The sequence below is a fragment of the Tripterygium wilfordii genome, chromosome 4 (genome assembly GCF_013401445.1).
Source record: "Tripterygium wilfordii isolate XIE 37 chromosome 4, ASM1340144v1, whole genome shotgun sequence".
Taxonomy (NCBI): Eukaryota; Viridiplantae; Streptophyta; class Magnoliopsida; order Celastrales; family Celastraceae; genus Tripterygium; species Tripterygium wilfordii.
Genome location: NC_052235.1, coordinates 6173643 through 6194853, shown reverse-complemented (window position 1 = coordinate 6194853; position 21211 = coordinate 6173643). Strand labels below are relative to the sequence as shown.

At 38.4% G+C, this 21211-nt stretch overlaps 4 protein-coding genes across 5 annotated transcripts; 2 read left to right on the top strand and 2 right to left on the bottom strand.

Moving 5' to 3' along the window:
* Positions 1-25: 25 nt before the first annotated feature.
* Positions 26-1279, bottom strand: LOC119996854. Its single transcript, XM_038843641.1, has 2 exons — positions 690-1279; positions 26-285 (listed from the first exon to the last, which is right to left on the bottom strand). Exon 1 carries the CDS (start codon positions 1277-1279, stop codon positions 707-709), a length of 573 nt encoding a protein of 190 aa, XP_038699569.1. The 3' UTR covers positions 26-285; positions 690-706.
* A 937-nt stretch (positions 1280-2216) lies between these two features.
* On the bottom strand, positions 2217-4533 carry LOC119997846 (40S ribosomal protein S9-2-like). The gene is made up of 3 exons (XM_038845049.1): positions 4376-4533; positions 3301-3682; positions 2217-2649 (listed from the first exon to the last, which is right to left on the bottom strand). The coding sequence occupies exons 1-3, from the start codon at positions 4401-4403 to the stop codon at positions 2466-2468; spliced, it is 594 nt and encodes a 197-aa protein (XP_038700977.1). The 5' UTR covers positions 4404-4533; the 3' UTR covers positions 2217-2465.
* A 150-nt stretch (positions 4534-4683) lies between these two features.
* LOC119997844 (thyroid adenoma-associated protein homolog) lies at positions 4684-13547 on the top strand. Of its 2 annotated transcripts, XM_038845047.1 has the most exons (5): positions 5625-5764; positions 6064-8247; positions 8529-8797; positions 9043-9630; positions 10871-13547. In XM_038845047.1, the coding sequence occupies exons 2-5, from the start codon at positions 6142-6144 to the stop codon at positions 13335-13337; spliced, it is 5430 nt and encodes a 1809-aa protein (XP_038700975.1). In that variant the 5' UTR covers positions 5625-5764; positions 6064-6141; the 3' UTR covers positions 13338-13547. The 2 variants fall into 2 exon arrangements, with proteins under 2 accessions (XP_038700974.1, XP_038700975.1); XM_038845046.1 differs by having other exon boundaries at positions 4684-8247.
* Positions 13548-19155: 5608 nt separating this feature from the next.
* Positions 19156-21058, top strand: LOC119997845 (putative NAC domain-containing protein 94). Its single transcript, XM_038845048.1, has 3 exons — positions 19156-19605; positions 19933-20234; positions 20330-21058. The coding sequence occupies exons 1-3, from the start codon at positions 19425-19427 to the stop codon at positions 21044-21046; spliced, it is 1200 nt and encodes a 399-aa protein (XP_038700976.1). The 5' UTR covers positions 19156-19424; the 3' UTR covers positions 21047-21058.
* The last annotated feature ends 153 nt before the right edge of the window (positions 21059-21211 follow it).

Sequence of the window (21211 nt, the reverse complement as noted above, 5' to 3'; positions counted from 1 at the left end):
ATGAGGCAACCGTGGACAGGCCCAGTACCATAACAAACACTATTTTCAAGCAAAAAGGAACAATTATAATCATCGATGGTATTGGTGAGAATTCCAAAGCTAGATTCGATGGATTATAAAGTGTCTACAAATTAGCTGAGACTGTACAGAGAAGAAGAGTTTTGCAAAAAAACCCGCTCTCTCATGGTCCTAATTCCTGAACTTCTAAGGAAGAAACTTAAAAAAAAGCCAAGGCTGTAAAACTCTACTCGTTCCTAACTTCAGCTGATGGTAGCCACCTGTGACCTGCCAAAACAAACAAAACATAAAAATATTAAACATTAATGGTCTCTAAAAAAAGGGATCCGGATCCGTTTCATTATGACCCGATCAAAAATTACACCCGCTTTCAGTTAGGATCTTATCGAGACCTCCATTAAAAAAATCTTATAAAGACTTTGAAGGAAATTGAGCGGGAACCAAACAGAGGAAAAACAAATGTAGTGAAAAAAAATTCAAACAAACGTAAATCTCTGACTTTCTTTTACTCTTCCCAAGCTTAAGATAATAAGATCAAATGAAAACGATTTAATAGAAAAAAAAAAGATTCAGAGCTAAATAATATCCAAGAAAAGGCAGGACTCTACATTAGAATATGAAAGAAAAACCTAGAAGAAATTGTTGAACGAAGATCATAGCAGATAACGAACCTCGGTGGAGATAATTTTCAGTGCAAGGCCCTAACGGGAGTCTTGCCGCTGAGAGGCGAGCTAGGCAAGATCGGCCTTGACAAACTCACAACATCCAACGCCGGCCTCCTCACTGATCGATTATAATGATGGTTATAATCGATGCAATCTCGAATTACAGCACCAATCCCATCCTTCCCATAGAGTCCCTCTCCGATATCCTCTCCAAGATGCAATTCCTCCTCTCTGATTTTCAACACCTGACTATGCACCTTCCCTCTCCTCCCCCTCATCGCCACTGATTTCGGTGACTCAACCTCCTCAGATAATCCTCCGCTCTCCATATCCGCCTCAGCCTCCGTCCACATCTTCACCCCCTTATATTCTCCGAATTCACAAGAATCAATGACTGTCTTGGGAGAATAAGACAGATCTTCCTCCAGCTTCTTGATCAGATCATGCTCGGAGACTCGATCTTGAGTCGGTCTGAGACCTTTCACAATCATCTTGATTTCAATCTTGAAGAAGAAAATAGAGACGATCAGGTGATTCTCGTGAGAGGCAAAACGAAAGTACGCAAAGAAGGTGAGGAGGTCGGGTAATTTATACATACGTGGATGGTATATGATGCTTGCGTGTGCAGGCTACTTCCGTGTTGTATGAATCAAGGCCTTCGTTACATGATGGACACGTGGCAATAGTAACTAATCGCGTGTTGAATGATAGGACATGTGGTGAATAGAAGTCGGAGTCGGAGACCGGTCTAAAGCTAGCCGTACTGTTAGGAATAAGTTGTGGATCTATTACTGGTTGCCACGTCACTCAGGTATTGCCATATCACCATCAAGTTTCAAACAGACACGTCACTCAGGAATTGCCATATCAGCATCAAGATCAAGTTTCCACGTTTGTGTGTGGAATGTCGGAAGAGGATTGGGTTAGTGTCTACGTCAAAATTTTATGTGGAAATCTTGATTGTGTAATTGAGTATCATATGATTGTGATTTTGTATTTATAAGCTTTCTTTAATTTTTGGAGCTGCTTCTCTCCACTTGACATAGGGCTATAAGGGTTCATATTAAACCCCGCCCTAGTAACATTTTGTCATTGACGTTGGCTTACATGGGCTTGTCTTCCAATACTTAACACAAACACATACTAATTTAAGCTCTTAAAGGGCACTTGTTTAAAAATTTTGTTTATTATATTATGTACTTCACATCTTACTCCAATACTATCAACCTTTTATTTGCAACCCACTTGAGCGTGGTGCTACACTGTCACATGTAGTGACCACATAAGTTAAGTCGGGCATGCTTGGACGGACTGTGGAGAACAGGTGGCAGTACCATGGCCACGGAAGACTTGGTGGGCTTGTTAAGCAAACCTAAAAAGAAAGCACAAATGCACAAGCATATAATATAACCGTGTTAGTGCTGGACGTAAACGTGGAATTCAGGGAACCAAGCAACCCAATTACATGTGTAGCTTTGAAAAACTACCATGTACATGCACAGGGAAATAAAAAAGTTCCATAGTACACAAGGGGGTCATCAAGACAAAGATTCATGGTTTTCTCATGCACAGAGAAATCAAATTCACAAATGTCATCATCAAAAGGAACCTATCTTAGCTCAAACAGCATTGTTGTAACCCAATCCATAACAGATAAGAGACATAAGACATAATAATATCCACTACAAAATAATATAATGAAACAAAAAAACTTGTTCTAGAGATAGAAGCCCAAAATAAAACCACCCCATCAGCTTGTTTGGCAGTAGCCTTCATTCATGTTTACTCCTCATCCTCTTCATCACCGTCTCCTCCAGCAGCTTTCTTGGCAGCAGCCTTCATGTTCTTTCGCTTAACTCTACCGGCACGGCCACCACCGAATGGACTTGTCAGAGAGAAGTCAATGTGCTTCTGGGAATCAACCCTCACCATGAAAGATGGTATGTTGACAACCTGTCTCCCCACCCTGACAAGAATAAAACAAATTTAATAAGCAGCAACTCATCTCATACAAAATCACATATTTTCTTCTTTGGAATTTTTTTTCTTGGATACTTTTTGAATGGAATGGAAAAATTAATTTCCTTGGATACAGTTTTGGGTGAAACAAATACACATATTAACATCAGCGGTCAAATTTACAAATCAACAAATGCACCCCAAGAATAATAATAAGTACCATGCTTCTTAACCTCCCGTCTTGTCTTCTGGTGGAAGAAAACAAAAAAAAAAAAGAACACAACCTTTGAAATTATGATGTGCTAAAATTCCTAAACTCAAATATCCACTCTGGATTTTACCAAATCCAATTCCAACATACAGTCTCAGATGCCATAGTATGAAAGTCCATCAATTCCAGAATATCATCGACATAATGATCAAGTAAAACGACAAAACCTTTCATTAATGTTGCCACATAGAAATAACTAATGCATTGATAGAACCCACATAGCTAATTAACACAAAGCGCCAGCCATCTGACATAGTAACACCAACAGATACAAATTTACAAAAGTATAATTGACAAGAGCATATAATTCAGACTCAGAGAAGTAAAATCGGCTGTATACCAACAGTTCACTAACATGGCAATATAGGATCTGGTAACCACTTGTACCTGATATGTCGTTGCCTGATGAGCACACGGGCATGGTGAATTGACTTTGCCATGCCGGACTTGAACACGAGCGTTTGAAGGCGACGCTCAAGGAAGTTCTCAACGGTAAGGGCCAAGACATAATCAAGCTTGTTCTGACTTTCATCCAGGAGCCCAAATCTGTTCATCCTACGAAGAAGAGCTTCACCCTCAAAGATACGGCGTGTATTTTTCTCATCCAGGGTAAGAAGCATTCTTGCAGCATTACGGATACGGCTTAGTGCATACTGAACCCTCCACAACTCCCTCTTACAGCGGAGCCCATATTCCCCAACAAGCTTCAGCTCCGCGTCCAGACGTTCCTTTTCATATGGACGACGCGGCTTCTTAAAAGTCTTTCCATCTGAAACCAAACAATGCCACATATTGATGCCCAAAAAAGCAAACTAAAAAACAAAGCATTTGAAACATGTTTAAACTTCAAAGTCTATGATCATAAAAAGCATTATATACAATTTTTTAAGAGTATGATAAATGGCCATCCACATAACTTAACCCCCAAATTGATTAACATGTTATCAGTAGGTAAATACAATAACATCAAGAATGCATATATTGTTTTCATCCATAATTTTCCGAGATCAGAGACAGTAGCGACAATAACTAAAAACTTTCTTTTCTACTTGGCCATCTCATTAATCATATATACATCAAAGTTCCAGGACACATTTTCAATACTACAAACCAAATCACTTGAATAAAAATATTAAGTACAAACAAAAGGTCACAGTAAGATCCAAAAATTAGCTAAAAACGAAACAGAAATATGTTCAACCAAAAACATAGATGACTATAGAAACTATTCAGAGGGAGTCCTATCAACCCAACAGTCAGATTTCTAAGAAAAAAAATCAAAAACAACAAAGACAAGTAAATAATCTCCAAACTTAAGCGTATAGATCAATACGAAAGTAAAATCTCCACCAACACCGCGTAAATACACTAACATCTCTAAGCTTGTATAAATGATATAAAGGGAGAGGAAAAATCCAAACTTAAAATCAACAGATGTAAGGAGTTAAGAGGCAGATCTTACAGTTTCTGTAGAAATTAACGTGCACCATAGCTCCGTCGGCTTCTCCTCAAGTTGCGATAGCAGCAATGCAGGGAAGCGATGCGACGACAAGGCGAACTGTGATGATGTACCGATTTATATATGGAACCCTAAAAAACCCGAATGTCGACGTTAGTACGTCACAATATTGAAGGACAAAGCTGGGCTGACTTTAAAGCCTAATAAGCCCAAACCCATCCGAATGACCCAGTTTCACATTAAAAGGTCATAACTGGGCTAACTGACATTTTCAGTATTCAGGCCTGTGGGCTTAAAAATGGGCTTACTACCAGGCCGGACTTAAGTTGGGCCTCGGCTTTTCTCTTCTCGGTTAGCTTTCCCGCTTTGCCCTAACCCCTTCCTGTCCCATACTCCCATGTCAGCCGTCGCTGCGTAGACAACCACCGGAGCCGCACCGTTCTCTCTCTGAAGCGGAGAAGCGGAGAGAGAGAGCTAGACTCGGATTCGCACTTCAAGTACCTTAATTAGAAAAATATTCGATAACTCGTTAAACCATGTCCGCGAAATGGCGCGCAATACAGCATCGCCACCGGTTCACCTACAACGCCGTCGTTTTTCCACCGTCTTTCACTCAGTCTCTATCTGAAGTATCACCTCATCCAAACGCCTCTCGTTTCTATACAGAACTCAAAACTCTCATCTCTCTCACCTCTATTTACGCCCAAGTCAACCATGCCAGGATCCTAGCCTCCTCTTTTAGCGAGTTTCTGTCGAAGGAAAACGATGACGTATCAGTCTCTCATGCTGTACGGTTCTACTTGGAGGTTCTGCTTCTCCAAAATTCATTGCCTCTGCATAAGATACTGGTTTCTGGTTTGTCGAAGAATAGAAACTTTCACTCAGTAATCCGCGCATGCTTTCGAACGCTTTGTGAGGAGTACGGTGCTGCTAGAGGGAATGGAAGGCGGTTCAGGGTATCGCGTGTGGCTCTGTCCGTTATGGGGATGCCGAAGCTAGGGTATTTAGTGGAGGTTGTTGAGGATTGTGCGGTTTCGGTGGCGAGGGATGCTGTTTCAGGATTGGATGGTGTCGTTTCCGAGACTAATGGGTGGAACCGCCCTTCACCGATCGTTTTAGAGCAGTGCCAGGAGGCTTTGTCGTGTTTGTATTACTTGCTCCAAAGATTTCCGACGAAGTTCAAGGATTTAAGTGGAGAAGACTCGTATGTACTGGAGATGAATTTTAAGGTTGTGATAAGTATATTGAAATCGACAGCTTTTTCACGGGATTGTTTTGTGGCTGCTGGTGTGTGCTTGTGTGCTGCCCTGCAAGTTTGTCTTAATGCAGAAGAGCTTGCTTTGGTCATAATGGAAGGTCTATTTTATCAAACTACTTGTAGTGATAGCAAAGGTGAGTTTGAGGTTGCTTTGTTGAAAATTCCTTTTAAAGGGGATTTTTGTTTGGAAATACGTGACTTTACTAAGTTGAATAGACTTTGCTTGATTAGAGGGGTACTTACCGCTGTTTCAAGAACAGTTCTGAACACCCATTTTGTTGTATCAAGAGATTGTTGTAACCATTATGGTATTGATGGAAGTTGTGGTTCTGTTAAGACTATATTGTACGATGGGATTTTGCCTGCTCTGTGTAGCTACTGTGAGAATCCCATTGATAGCCATTTTAATTTTCATGCATTAACTGTAATGCAGATCTGCTTGCAACAAATAAAAACGTCAAGGTTAGGTCATCCTACAAATTCAGATTATGATGATTCGATCCCCGAGGACATGGGTACTAGAATATTGAAAATTATATGGAACAACTTGGAAGATCCGCTAAGTCAAACAGTGAAACAGGTTCATCTCATTTTTGATCTTTTCTTAGACATTCAATCTAGTCTCCAGTGGGCTGAGGGTAATGAGCAGTTGAAAACATTTTTGCGGCAGATAGCTTCTGATCTTCTACATCTAGGGCCGCGTTGTAAGGGAAGATATGTTCCCCTAGCTTCTCTCACCAAGAGGTTAGGGGCGAAGACTATAATGGATATGAATCCAGACTTGCTTTATGAGACAGTACAGGCTTATGCAGATGATGATGTGTGCTGTGCTGCTACATCGTTCTTGAAGTGCTTTCTTGAGTGCTTGCGTGGTGAGTATTGGAATAGTGATGGTATTGAGAGTGGGTATACACGATTCAGAGGGCATTGCCTCCCCCCCATTCTGCTTGGGCTCGCTTCTGGAGTTTCAAAGCTACGTTCAAATTTGAATATTTATGCTTTGCCTGTATTATTAGAAGTGGATGTTGATGGTATATTTCCTATGCTTGCTTTCATCTCGGTCGGGCCAAGTGGGGAAGAGAATGGATTGTTATATCCTGAGCTTGGTTGTGCAAACATGGATTTGAGTGTTGAACAGCAAGTAGCTGTTTTTGTCTCATTGCTTAAGGTATCTCGCTCCCTTGCTTTGATCGAAGGGGACCTTGATTTGTGCAAGGATTCTACAGTACTTCTTAATAAGGATCTTCCAGAAAAGGGGCACATTAATGTCCATGCTCTTGTGTGGGTAAAGGGGGTAAGGATTAAGGTCCTTGTTGAGTGGCTAGAATTGGCACTGACCCATGTTGATGAGTCAGTTCGTGTAGATGCTGCGGAATCTATTTTTTTAAACCCCAAAACAGCTAGTTTGCCTTCTCATTTGGAACTCAGTCTGATAAAAAAAGCTGTGCCTTTGAACATGAGATCTAGCTCAACAGGGTTTCAAATGAAGTGGACCAGCTTGTTTAGAAAGTTCTTTTCGCGGGTTCGAGCAGCCTTGGAGAGACAATTTAAGCAGGGAATCTGGCAACCCCTTGTTCATTGTGACAATGATGGATTGTCTTTACATATGACAAATGAAGAAAACATTGACAGAGCCGAGTTCCTTTTTAATTTTATGCGGTGGATGACTAGTTTCCTATATTTTTCATGTTACCCTTCTGCTCCTTATAAGAGAAAAATAATGGCTATGGAGCTTATTCTCATAGTGCTTAGTGTTTGGTCTATCATACCTTCTTCTCAAGAAAAGCATCATTCAAACTCTTTGGAAGGTTGTCTCTCTCCATACAGCAAGGGAATAACTTCACCTGATTCTACGTTGTTGTTAGTTGGATCTATAATTGATAGTTGGGACAGGCTAAGAGAGAGCTCCTTTCGCATATTGCTTCATTTTCCTACTCCTCTTCCTGGCATTGCAAGTGAGGATATGGTCCAAAAAGTAATTGCATGGGCTAAAATACTAGTTTGTAGCCCACGAGTGAGAGAAAGCGATGCTGGAGCCCTAACTTTACGACTTTTGTTTAGAAAGTATGTCGTGGAGCTTGGGTGGACAGTTAGGGCTTCAGGTAATGCTGTTTGCTTCCATTCAGAGTCCAAACTAGTAAATGCTGACTATCAGAATTGTGAATCTAGTAGTTCTGTGATGGAGTATGTGAAATCCCTGATTGACTGGTTAAATGCTGTTGTGGAGGAGGGAGAAAGGGATCTTTCTCAAGCATGCAGGAATAGCTTTGTTCATGGCGTATTACTTACACTGCGGTATACATTTGAGGAATTGGATTGGAATTCTAACGCCATCTTGTCTAGCATTTCAGAGATGAGGCGTGCGCTAGAGAAGTTTTTGGAGCTAGTTATGCGGATTACATCGTTGGCGCTTTGGGTAGTTTCTGCAGATGCTTTGTATCTGCCCGAGGACATGGATGAGATGGTTGAAGATGATTCTTTCTTATTGGAGGTTGCAGGTGAGGTGGATTTGGCCACACCTTCGTCGGAACAGGAGAGCAAAATTTCAACAAATATTAACGGTGCCCAGCCATCACAGCAGATTGTGATGGTTGGTTGCTGGCTGGCTATGAAAGAGGTAATTAACTGATTTCTCTTTAGCTACTGTTTTTTATTTGCTGTTATTCTGCTAGCTATGTCAATTCTGTTGCAATCCTGGTTTAGTATTTGTACTTTAGCTGTGCTTAATTTTAAAGGACTGATGCTATGATATGGACTTTAAAGTTGATAAGACATAGTTCCTGCATGAAATATTAGCATCTATTAGGATCTACGAACCTCTTCTATTATGTTTCATGTTTCCTTGCTGGTCATGTCTAAGACCATCATGTTCACAGTAGAGCAACTTTTGGTTTCCAGGTGAGCCTTCTTCTGGGGACCATTATGAGGAAAATTCCTTTACCAAGTGATAGATGTGAAGATTCATTGGAATTGGGGTCCTTTTGTGATGCCGAGGATGCCTCAGTTATGTCGGTGCCTGATGCAGTTCTTGATTTTAGACAACTTGGAAAAATTGGTAACCACTTCTTGGAAGTCCTTCTGAAGATGAAACATAATGGTGCGATCGACAAGACAAGAGCTGGATTTACAGCACTTTGCAATCGTTTACTTTGTTCAAATGACCCAAGGTATATTGGTGATTCCGTTTACGACTCTTCCCCTACTGCTTAACTCCTTTTAAACGCATCTTCTTCCCTGCACAGTTCATGCATCTCCCACATGTGATTTTATACATCTGGTGGGTTCATGCATTAACTCTTTATTTGGTATGGGATATTGGGTCTTACTCTTGCGATTAGTTCAATCTATTCTGATATGTCTTGGATGCATTTAATTTGTAAATTCAGTTTCTGATTTGGTGTCCCCTTCTCAGACTTTGTAAGTTGACAGAATCTTGGATGGAGCAACTAATGGAAAGAACTGTGGCCAAGGGACAAGTAGTAGATGATTTGTTAAGAAGAAGTGCAGGTATTCCTGCTGCATTCACTGCTCTATTTCTCTCAGAGCCAGAATGTTCTCCAAAGAAGCTCCTTCCACGGGCACTTAGGTGGCTAATAGATGTAGCTAGTAGCCGTCTACCGGATCCAGTTGAAACTAACAGCGGAAAGATTGACTTGTCTGGGTCTTTACTAATGGAGTCAATGCCAGAACCTGAGTCTTCAATGTCACTCGAAGTGAATCTGATATCAAAGACCCGGAATGAGGGTGTGATTCCAACTGTGCACTCATTTAATGTCCTTAGAGCTGTTTTCAATGATACTAATCTGGCTACTGATACATCTGGGTTCTCTGCCGAGGCTCTGATTGTTTCAATTCGCTCTTTTTCTTCCCCATATTGGGAGGTCCGAAACAGTGCTTGCTTGGCATACACTGCATTGGTCCGCCGCATGATCGGATTTCTAAATGTTCATAAACGAGAATCTGCACGGCGTGCATTAACTGGACTTGAATTTTTTCACAGGTACGATTTTCAGATGCATATGCATTGTTTTCCACTTTTTATTTGATGTATTTCTTTCTTGGTTTGACTTCATTAGCTGCCTTAGATTGATAAGAAAGCCCATAAACTTGAAAGCTCAGTCTCCCTATGGTGGAATTTTTTAATTATTTATTGGAAAGGGTAAAAACTAGAAAGAAAATAGAATACACACTCGAAATTAACCTTTGGAAACAAAATGGCCATTGGCCAGTATACACTCAATCCCGATGCTGGAAATTTAGTTTTTTTTGGTCCCTGCTACTTTGCACAGATGATGGATTCTGTCCCGGGATTAGATCAGGATTTCTGGTAAGTTTGCCAGGAACTTTTCTGACAGCCAGAGGCAGGGTTGATGGACAGCCTTTCTTTTTTGAAACACAATGATTTGCCCCCTCCCGAGTCAATTGTTTAAACCAACAGTTATGTTCTTAACTTAATTATAGCTTAAGACCGTGTTGGGCTGGATTCTTATCTTCCTGGTCGTGATGGTCTGGATTATGTCTCTTCTGTTCATTCTTGTGGAAGGTTGAGTACTACAACCAGTTAATTGGTCAACAGTGGAGTTGAAAAATGAAGTATGTTTGATTTTGCTTAATCCAGAAAATTGATAAAGTTGTGACAATAGAGGTGCATTGGAAATCGAAGATAATTAATTTTTTGAATTCTATATGTTGTGCTCATTTTGGGACAGCTGCAAAAGTATTACGATATAATGTTGAGATATTTGACAATCAGAAAAATAGATGTGAAAATCAGGTTTTTGTATAAAGGTAAACAACTCTCGTGCATAAGGCTCCCACAGTGGGTGGGGTCGGGGACGTGCAGGATGTACGCAAATCGTACACATATGACCTCTAGGTTGCATCTTTGCAACTCTACCACTGGATCACATGTTCGCTTGTAAGATTAAGTATGGCTTGTATGTTGGTCACTGTTTTTCTTGCTATTTCATGTCTTTGCTTTTTCCATTTATGTTTCAAACTGGCTTTCTATGGTCAAATGGTAACTGGTTTCTTCTAGCCCTTTGGGTGAGTGGGACAGGGCAGTTTAGGATCTGGTTTATAGCCAACAGTTTTGCAAATAATGATTCTGAAATAGATTCCTGACCCTTTTTCTATGCTTGATGTTCTATAGATTTTGTTTGACTTGCCTTCTTATTATAGGCTAATACTATATTTCTTTCAAGTTGAATAACGATTAAATCATGTTTTCTTTCTTGAAGGTATCCCTCATTGCATCCATTTCTGTTCAATGAACTGAAAGTTGCGACAGAGTTGCTAGGGGATTCATCCTCTCAAAGAGCACAATCCAATCTAGCAAAGGTTGTTCACCCTAGCTTATGCCCTGTGCTGATACTATTATCCCGACTCAAGCCTTCGCCAATTGCAAGTCAAACTGGAGATACCCTGGATCCTTTCCTTTTCATGCCTTTTATTAAGAGTTGCTCAACCCAAAGCAATTTACGGATTCGTGTTCTTGCATCTAGAGCTTTAACATGTCTGGTATCTAATGAGAAACTGCCGATCGTTCTTCGCAATTTAGCCTCTGAATTTCCTTGTTTTCAGAACCAAATAACGGGTGCTTCTGTTTCCTCCTTTGAATCACCCCCACGCATTGGAACCTCCCACACATCTTTTAACTTGGTTCATGGATTATTATTGCAATTATGCTCTCTTCTGGATGTAAACTGTAGAAATCTTGCTGACTCTGTCAAGAGAGATCAGATTCTTGGTGACTTGATTCAAGTTCTTGGCAGCTGTTCATGGATTGCAAGACCCAGATTGTGCCCCTGTCCCATCCTCAATACCTCTTTCTTGAGGATGCTGGATCACATGCTCAGTATTTCTAGATCTAACCATAAGAGCAATAATTTTAATGTTATACGGATATTGCTTTTGGAATTATCTTCTGAATGCTTAGAGGTCGAAGGTTCTTATGGGCTATCATATTATGATCCAACAATAGCAGAACTTCGTGAACAGGGTGCTATCTCCTATTTCAGTTGCATCTTTCAAGCATCTAAGGAAGTATGTGAAGGGTTCCTTCAGATTCCACTGAGGCCTATACTGTCTGATACAGGAGTGTCAAAGATACCTGAAGAGGAATTTACTTCTGAAGAACTTGAGGAAAGGCTGATCTTTTGCTTATCAGATTCATCATATGAGGTTCGATTAGCAACACTCAAGTGGCTGCTTCGATTCCTGAGGTCAACGGGATGTGGTGATGAGGTGTGGAGTCTTTGTGTCAGCAAGATAAGGATTATTAAACGGTGGACCAGAACTAATCTACAGGCAACTCTGATGAAGCTTTTAGACTTGGAGAAGAATCACAGATGTCAATGCTACATTCTCAGAATTCTTTTTACGTGGAACCAGCTGCAGTTTCAAAATCAAACTGATGAGATGTGTACTGAAATAATTTATGTTGGCACAATGGATTTCAATGCAGTATTTCAGTTTTGGGATAAGTTGATATCTTTGTACAAGTGCACCAGACATGCAAAGACTCGAGAGACACTCATCTGCTGTATGGCTATTTGTGTAAAGCGATACACCAGTACATTTACTAGCTTCATTCTTGCCAATGGGGACATGCAAAAAACAGTTAAATATAGCGAATCTAATGAAGCCGAAAGATCTAGCCACTTGTTTGAATGCATTACTTTTTTTGTTAATCTGATTAAGGAGCACAGCTCGTCATCTGAACCTGTAAGCATGCGCCAGGCAGCAGCTGAATCTATTGTTGCCTCTGGGTTCCTGGAACAAGCTGAGCCAATTGGTTCTTCTGTGTTCAATGTCCAGATCCAATCTGAAAATTTGCATTCTGATTATAAGCCCCAGGTAGCTCTTAATTTATATGCTCATCAAGTACTGGAAATATGGTTCACATGCATCAAACTGTTGGAGGATGAGGATGATGAAATTAGACAAAGGCTTGCCATGGATTCGCAGAAGTGTTTTTCGTCCAAAAGATCTGGAAGAAATCACATTAGAGACTCTCCAGCCCAAGTAGAGAAAGTAATTGAGTTGAGTTTTGAGTATCTATCTTCTATCTTTGGTCACTGGATTGATTACTTTGATTATCTTGCACAATGGGTAATGAATGTGGCAAATGTTTATGTGGCATCTCATGGGGATCTTGTAAGGCGTGTTTTTGACAAGGAAATCGATAATCATCACGAAGAGAAGCTGTTGATCAGTCAAATTTGTTGCTCCCACATGGAGAAGCTTCCAATTTTGAACTCTTATGCAGCTGATTTGTCTAAAAAACATTGGTTCAGGGATTATTTACATGGCTGGAGGAAGAAATTTAGCCATCAGCTGATATCATTTGCAAAGGACTATGTTGAGAAGCTGGGACAGGTTGATTGGATTGGTGGTGTGGGCAACCACAAGGATGCATTTCTGCCCTTATATGCAAATCTACTTTGCTTTTATGCACTCTCAAAATGCATATTCAATGGGGAATTCGAGGATGGTATGTCTCTTGACTCTCTTCTATCGGATGTAGTCGAACTTGGTGAAACTATCACTCCATTTTTGAGGAACCCTTTGATCTCGAACCTGTACGTTTTAGTCGTTAAATTGCACGAGACAAAGCTCAGTGCCATTGCTGAGCATTCCATCCCTAAATTCATTGATGATGATTCAGTCTGGGATGGTTTTGATCCGTATTTTCTTCTTAGATAATCACATTTGTAAGATGGCCACATTACCCTCAGATTCTTTTAGTCTAGTTCATTATGTATGCTGTGCAAAATTGTGTTGTAAAAGCTAATACACTAGAGTTTGAGAGTTGTTCTTTTGAGATTGGTGAGAGTGTTGATCAACTCAAAAGAGTTTTTTTCCTTGCACAGTACTATTCTCCCTGATAAAGAACTTATTTATTTTTTGCGTGAACATAACTATGTTCTTGAGTGAACCACGTAAATCTCGTGTTCTTAATTTATGCGTTTATTTTTAGACCTCCAAGTAGTCATGCACTTAAAAACAACATCAAATCTTACCATTTGATTAGACTCCTATGGTCATTTTTAGATGTTACATATTCATAGTGACCTAAACCAAGGAACAAAAAAGAGGCAAAAAGAAAAATATATGATTTATTAAGAAACAAACAAAATGGATCAAACATGATCAATAATAATGTGATGGCTACCGACTTGTTGGGAACCAATATATTAATTATTTTGAGAGGAGAAATTAATAAGTATTTCACTTTCTTACACGTACCTTCTGTGTAAATTACCCTATAAATATACTAGTTAATTAAATTATCGTCCAATTAGTATAAATAAGTGTGAAAGGTGAAATGTTTACTACATTAATGTCTGGACATGTTTTTTGTTTTGTTAGTTGGATACATATGATCAAGGGACTATTTCTTCTTCTTCTTTTTATAATTAACTATGCACACACACATATATATATAGATGACAAAAATGTAATCCAAATTAATAACTACGTGCAAGGGTCTGCAACAGTTGATTGAGACTCTAATATTAATAATGGAATTCTCTACCAATATATGTATATATATGTATGGTATAGTATTCTATATATATATATTTATACGTAGTCACACTACTCTTTTTCTTATTTTGTCTTTGATAGGTTCTTTTTAATTACCCACACTGACGTATATATGGACTTATTTTTTAAAGTTGAAAATCACCATTATTATTTAATTTAATTTTGTGCTTGTCGTAGTCTTTTTATTTAAATGTTTGATTTGATTATGCTAATGATCATATTTGTCTCCAATATCCCATCAATCTAAAACCCAATTGTGTTTTGGCTTCACTTGGTTAATTATTGTCGCTATAATCTTGTAATATATTAAGGGCGGTGAGTACTGCTTGCAAATTGCAATCAAGCTCAACATGCTAGAGAACCATTTTAGCATGGGCCATCTCAATGGGGTATAAACTAATGTGAGACTGCCACACACACGTATATATACACAAGTCGTGAAATAGATGGCGACAACAAGAAAATGTTGGTTCAGATGGTTAAGTTAGTTGTTTGAATCTCGTAACGCATGTGCATGAAAGATCACAGGTTCTAAGTTCTAACACTCATGCTGACACGATTTGACGTTATTTCTACACTGATTTTAGACTCAAAACTTAACCAGCCCATATAATTTACGGATATTGTATGTGACTCTTGAGTTTACCATTGGAATTTTAAAAAAAAGATGGGGCCCACTAGTTCGGCCCCACTGATTTAAAAAACAACGAACATTCACAATATATAAAGTTATGGATGTCCATATATATATATATATATATATATTTTGTGTGTTGTCTTTAGATGATCTTCGCTTCCAACCCTTGAACACTAAGAATATATTAGAATCCAAAACTTCATAATCAAACTGACATATAAGCCGATCTAACCATGAAGTTAAAGTACAAAATACCCACTCTTTATCATGGATTTGTAGCATTTCTTCATGATCTCTACACGTAAAAAAACAAAGGTTGATCAGTAGTTATTTTTAGTTAGAAATTAACATTGCAAAACTTGATTATCAACAATGATTGATGAATGTAAGAGTATTTATTTGCCCAAGTGGGCTACGCAATTAGTGAATTATATCAGATTTGAATAGTGTGTTAACCGTTAGCTTATATTAAAATTTGGCTATCAAACGAAGATTGCTTTCAAAGTGATTAACTCTAATTAAACATATATGATTGATTAAATTGAGATCACGATGTACAAGCTAGCTTTAAGATAATTAATTGTGACTTGGGACTATTTTATCAACATAGCTGCTATTATTGACCCCTACCTTAACAAGAAGGCTCCCTTCTATTTTTAAGGTCAAAAGGTTGTAATTTGTTGAAATTAATGTAAGAGTATGTACATATGGGCTTAATTTGTTGTGACAATGGAATGAACAAAGATACAAAGTAAGGACATAACGATATTTTTTTGTTCGAAACAAAAATCAAATACAATATGAAAGTGTATGAAATGTCTTTTATTTTATATCTAACGATCCATAATTATCATACACTTTTCATATTGAATTTTGATTTTTGTTTCAAACAAAAAATATATTGTTAGATTCGTAAGACCGATCAAAATACAACTATATTTTTTTTAAATTGTTTTAAAAAAGTTTTGAACCCTAAAAGTTAGGATTTCGTAGGAGAATTCCTCTCTCTCTTCATATCTATATATATATATCCAAGCATGCATTTTGACATAAAATTTAGAGAAGCAAAAAACTTTGGTCACTTAATGAGTCATGAGGGTATTAGTCAATAACCCTAATTAATGTGAAGCTTATGTACATTGGGAACACGGTAGGGTAATTAGGAGATTAATGGTCACAAAGAAAGAGAAGTGAAAACTTTGGTTAGAAGAATTTGACCCCATTTTTTTATAAACTTGAATTGCACGCATGGATTGCAAAACCCTAGGTCAAAGGACACCATATATATGGGTTTCAAACAAGAGGGCTATTGTTTCGGGGGGTTTCAAACTTCAGCTTTGGAGTACTACTTCTTATAATTAAACTAATTTGGCAATTTCATCATAACTTATTCAAGCTTATAATGATTAATGCATATGAATAAAATAATTGTAAACACAAAAACAAATCCCACGTAAATTTCTTTAATACTTAACGCTCCATTTTCTCTAAAACACTATATATATATATAGTGCAATCTATAAAAAAAAAAGAAAGAAAAAAAAGTTGTTGCCCTAGTTAGGACGAATTCGATATTCCATTCCTCAAAATTAACAACTTAACCCTACAATTTATGAAAGAAAATATCCAAAGTACCCTTGATTTGCGCAATGAAAGATGCATTGAAACATGGACAGTTATGTCCATATATTCAAATTTTAGCATGCACTCAATTTGGTGGTACTCGCTCGGTATTGTCAAAATATGTTGAAAATGAAGAAAACTCATTCCAATGTTCACGAGATCAAGAAGGTTGACTCATGTACGCATTAGCCATTAGGATTAACATATACATATATATATATATATATACACACACATGTATGTATATATATTACACCATGAGCTTAATTAATTATGCGACCACCGTCCACTTAAAAATCCAAGGGGTTTTGCCTCTTGGTATTGTAGAAAAGTTATGACAGTTTCTATTAAGGGAATTTTTTATATATAATACATAGATTATAATTTATTTTTTAAGTAAACGGGGTGGTGAATTTGAATTTGGGTACCACTAAGTCGAGTATATACCTTAACCACCTCGGCTGAGGGGTTGTTGGTAAATTAGAAATTGATATGTTTTATATAAATTAAAACCTTAATTAACTAATTTATTTCGGGCCATAATCAGCTCCTAATTTTATTTATGATCTCATAGGGCATCAATATTCAAACCTACAACTCCCAGGTTAGTTGAGCTGCTCTTCTTCTTTTGTTTGTGGCTGTTTGTTGAACGGTTCAATTTTAATCTAGTGTGATTTTTATGTTTGCATGCATAATTAGCAGCACAAAGATTTTCAGTACTGTTTGCCTAACATTTCCTATAATTATTATTTACTATAAATTCCACTTTTGTAGTTTATAGCAACAACAACTATAATGTAAATAAGTAAAACTATAAGTTTATCTTTTATATATATATATATACACTAACTGGCTAATAACATGATCTTTATCATAATATATTTATGTGGCAATATTTATCATATTCTGTGATATTCCCAAAATACCCCCACTAATGGGAGAAAGCCACGTGGCAGAATAAGTTCCAGTGAGGACAATATGGGTGACGTACCGAAGGGTACACTTCGGTTCTCGACCGAAGTGTATACCTCTGCACTATCAGACCGAAAACCGCACTTCGATAACCGTACTACAGAAGCATGTACGCACGAAGTTCAACTGATGAGGAGTCCTCATAGGACGCCAATTCTAGATAGAGTCCTACTCCCCTTTGGAGAGGGATACAGATAGAATTTACCATCCGAGAAACCCTCTGGAAAACCAATGAGAGAGAGTCCGACTCCTACTACAACTCAAACACTTCAAACTCATATAAAAGGGGAACCTCTGCCCTCAGGTAAGCAATCTAACTCCTGCACTCTAAAATACTTACTGAGCAAGAGGCAACGCTCGAAGCAACGAGCCATCCTCCCAAGTTTAGTACTGTACTGACTTGAGCGTCGGAGAGGTCCCCCCGAGTACACCCTCGGGGCCCTACCGAAGCTTACGTTCGCTTCTTGTGCAGGAAGGAAGGAAGAGATCACGTACCAGCAAAGGAGAAATTAGTTATTCCAGCTCAGTCTGACTTGGCTGATTTGTCTGATAGGGTAGACCTGTTTTAGACATCATCATTCTGTTAATTCAATTTAAAAAAAAAATTATTGGACGTCCAAAAATATATACAAAAATACAAGTTTTAAGATATTTAAAAAAATATATAATTAAAATTAATAGTATCCTCCCACCCTAGCCATATTGAGGTAGATCAGGTGGTTGTGGCTTTTGGCTTTTGGCTCCTCTAATCAAAAGGTCAAAATGTTTTTATTATTTTGTCAATTGGTCAACTGGTATATTAATGTTGTGTGTATAAAGAGGCTTAGCTAGCTAGTCACAATTCAATTCAATTCAGGAATCCCAAAAATGAAAAATCTCCACTGGCATGTCACGTGTTCATATCTGTAAAAAGGAATAAAGAATGGAATAGAAGGTCCAAGAAAGAATGGAATAGAAGAAGCATTTTTGGGGCCAAGCAGGACACACCACTTATAACCTTATTGTTTATATTTGTATTCAGAATTAGGTCTCAGAATCTATCAGATTTAATCAAATAAACTTTATCTTATTTTTTTATTGGAAGTTGGTCCACCCTTTATACAAGCTCACAAAAAACAATTCAAACAAAGATTTATTTAAGACTTAAAACTAAAATATTATCACACCATGGAAGAAGCTTGCTTTGTCATTTTGTCTTTAGACCCATTGAAGCTAAAAGATGAATGGTTTTTCTCATTGGAGTTTAAGATTAGTAGGTGTGAGAACAACCACTATATTGGGTCAAACTGTATGGACTCAAAAAGTCCTAAATTTGATTATCATTTTGAGCAATACTCTTATGACCAAACGTTTGGTTTTGACTCAATTTACCCTATTACCAGGTGAGAAATGTCTATGCGCGCAAACTTGATGGCCGCTAGTTTAGACCCATGTTGAATGTCAACATTGATAAACTTGCATGATAGTAACCAAAAACAAAAGTAGGTGTGAAAACAAGTGTGCTAATTTTGTGGTCGCTTTTTGAGACCTTATATTTGTATAGAAACCCCCATATGAGGTTCAAGAAGTGGCTCCATTAAGAGAGCTACCATCCCCTTGACTTGGTTTTAATTTCCTTGGTTGCAGAGTAGCTTAAATTCTTACCAAGTCACCTTGATTTCCACATTAACATACTCATCATCCTTAAAGGGCGGCCTAAGATTCGGGTTCAGACACCTTCACAGGAAGCATGAATTCAAGGAAGCTTTGAATTTAGTGCAACTGTTTTTTTCCCTTCTCGAGCTCATCTTCTAATACTACTGTTTCAAAGCTCCACTGCTGCATTAACAGCACTCTTTGGTTCCCAGCTTGGGTGCTGCTCCCCAGTGCATTAATAGTGTTTCTTGAGTTGAGATTAGTACTTCTTGTCCCAGAAGAAAACCCCCCACTTGATTTCAAGTGTCAAACAGGGTTTTTAGTGCCTGTTTAGGGTTATAAAGAGAAGGGTTTTAAGGGAGAAAGGCAGAGAAAACATGGATGACAAACATGATGCAGATAAGGTGGATGATGTTATGCTTCCTGGGTTTCGGTTCCACCCGACCGATGAAGAGCTTGTTGGGTTTTATCTTAAGAGGAAAGTACAGCAGCGTCAGCTTCCTATCGAGCTAATTAAGCAAGTTGATATCTACAAATATGATCCCTGGGATCTTCCAAGTAAGTGTAATATTCATCTATGTTTGTTCAATTGTTGGTGTCGATGAAGAAGCTAATTCAGAAAAACTTGGCCATTTGAGAGCGTTGACGTAGTAAATGCTAGCTCATCTATGTTTTGGCAGACTCTTTTGTCATGTCCATAAAGAATACAAAAAGTTCAACATCTCTTCTGTTTTCAAATTACTAACTTATGCATTATTTATCTCTTCAATCCAAACTAGATAAACTCTTGGACACAGACAACTAATAGGATAACCATCACAAGTTTTCAGTCATTCGTTCAATCGTTCATCGACTAATTTTGTTTTCTTCCTATGTTTTTACAAGAACTGGCACCTTCTGGGGAGAAGGAGTGGTACTTCTACTGTCCAAGGGATCGTAAATACAGGAACAGCGCGCGGCCCAATAGAGTCACAGGAGCTGGATTTTGGAAGGCTACTGGAACAGACCGTCCTATTTACTCCTCTGATGGCTCCAAATGCATTGGCTTGAAAAAGTCACTTGTGTTCTACAGAGGCAGAGCTGCTAAAGGGATTAAAACTGACTGGATGATGCACGAGTTTCGACTTCCTTCGCTCTCCGACCCATCACCACCAAAGAAACTTTTAGACAAAAGCTTTCCTGCAAATGTAACTGCACAATAACTTGTCTTTTCCTTTTCTTTCAATATTTGTTGTCAAACAGAAACCAATCTCTAAAAGTTTAAAATTTGTTTGGACTTCAGGATGCTTGGGCTATTTGTAGGATATTCAAGAAAACCAATTCAATGGCGCAACGAGCACTTTCACACTCCTGGGTGTCGCCATTTCCAGCAGAAGTAACAAGATCAGATGTTCTTAATCAAGGTGGACACTGTCCCCAGTTCAGTTCAGAGAACATATCTTGCCCAACTGAAATCGGATCAGTCATCCCATTTAGCAACAACAATGGATTACAACATGCCTCTACTGCCACTTTCTCTGCTCTGGACGTCCTCTCATACAAACCACTTAATCCTACTTTCTATAAACCACCTCTACTTCCTAACTCAAATGGAGTAGAGCTTCCCAATAGTTTCATGTTCTCGCAATCCGAGGCCACCAAATGTACAGTTGATGCTTCTTCAATGCTACTAAACCAGGCCTTAGTTGGGGATATCAGTAAAGGCAGCTCGGAGACGATAGATTTTTCAGGGCCTCAACAGTTCAGTGGCTTCTCAATCAGTATGCACCAAGAGATGCAAGGAAATATGGGTGGTGTAGGAGAAGAGGATCAGGAAGGGCTGAGAAAGAACCAAAGTGAAACTCATGATAGTAACCAGTGGGGGACACTTAGATCTATTGGATTTCCCTTCAGTTTGCCTTCAAATGACTGGAAGCTTGATCTGCCTTGGGACTCTGATTCACCACCTTGTCCTAGTGATATGTCTACTTCTTATTCGACAAACAAATGCTACACTTAACAATATATTTAAGATTGAGTTTTACAATACTTATTTTTACTTGCTTCTGCTTCTGTTCTTAAAAGGGGGAAAAAAAAGAACTAAAATGAGTAGAAGCAGCTAAAAATGAGTAGCTCTTGAATTCTTATTTTGTTCAATCATTATGTACAGGTTTTGTATATGCAT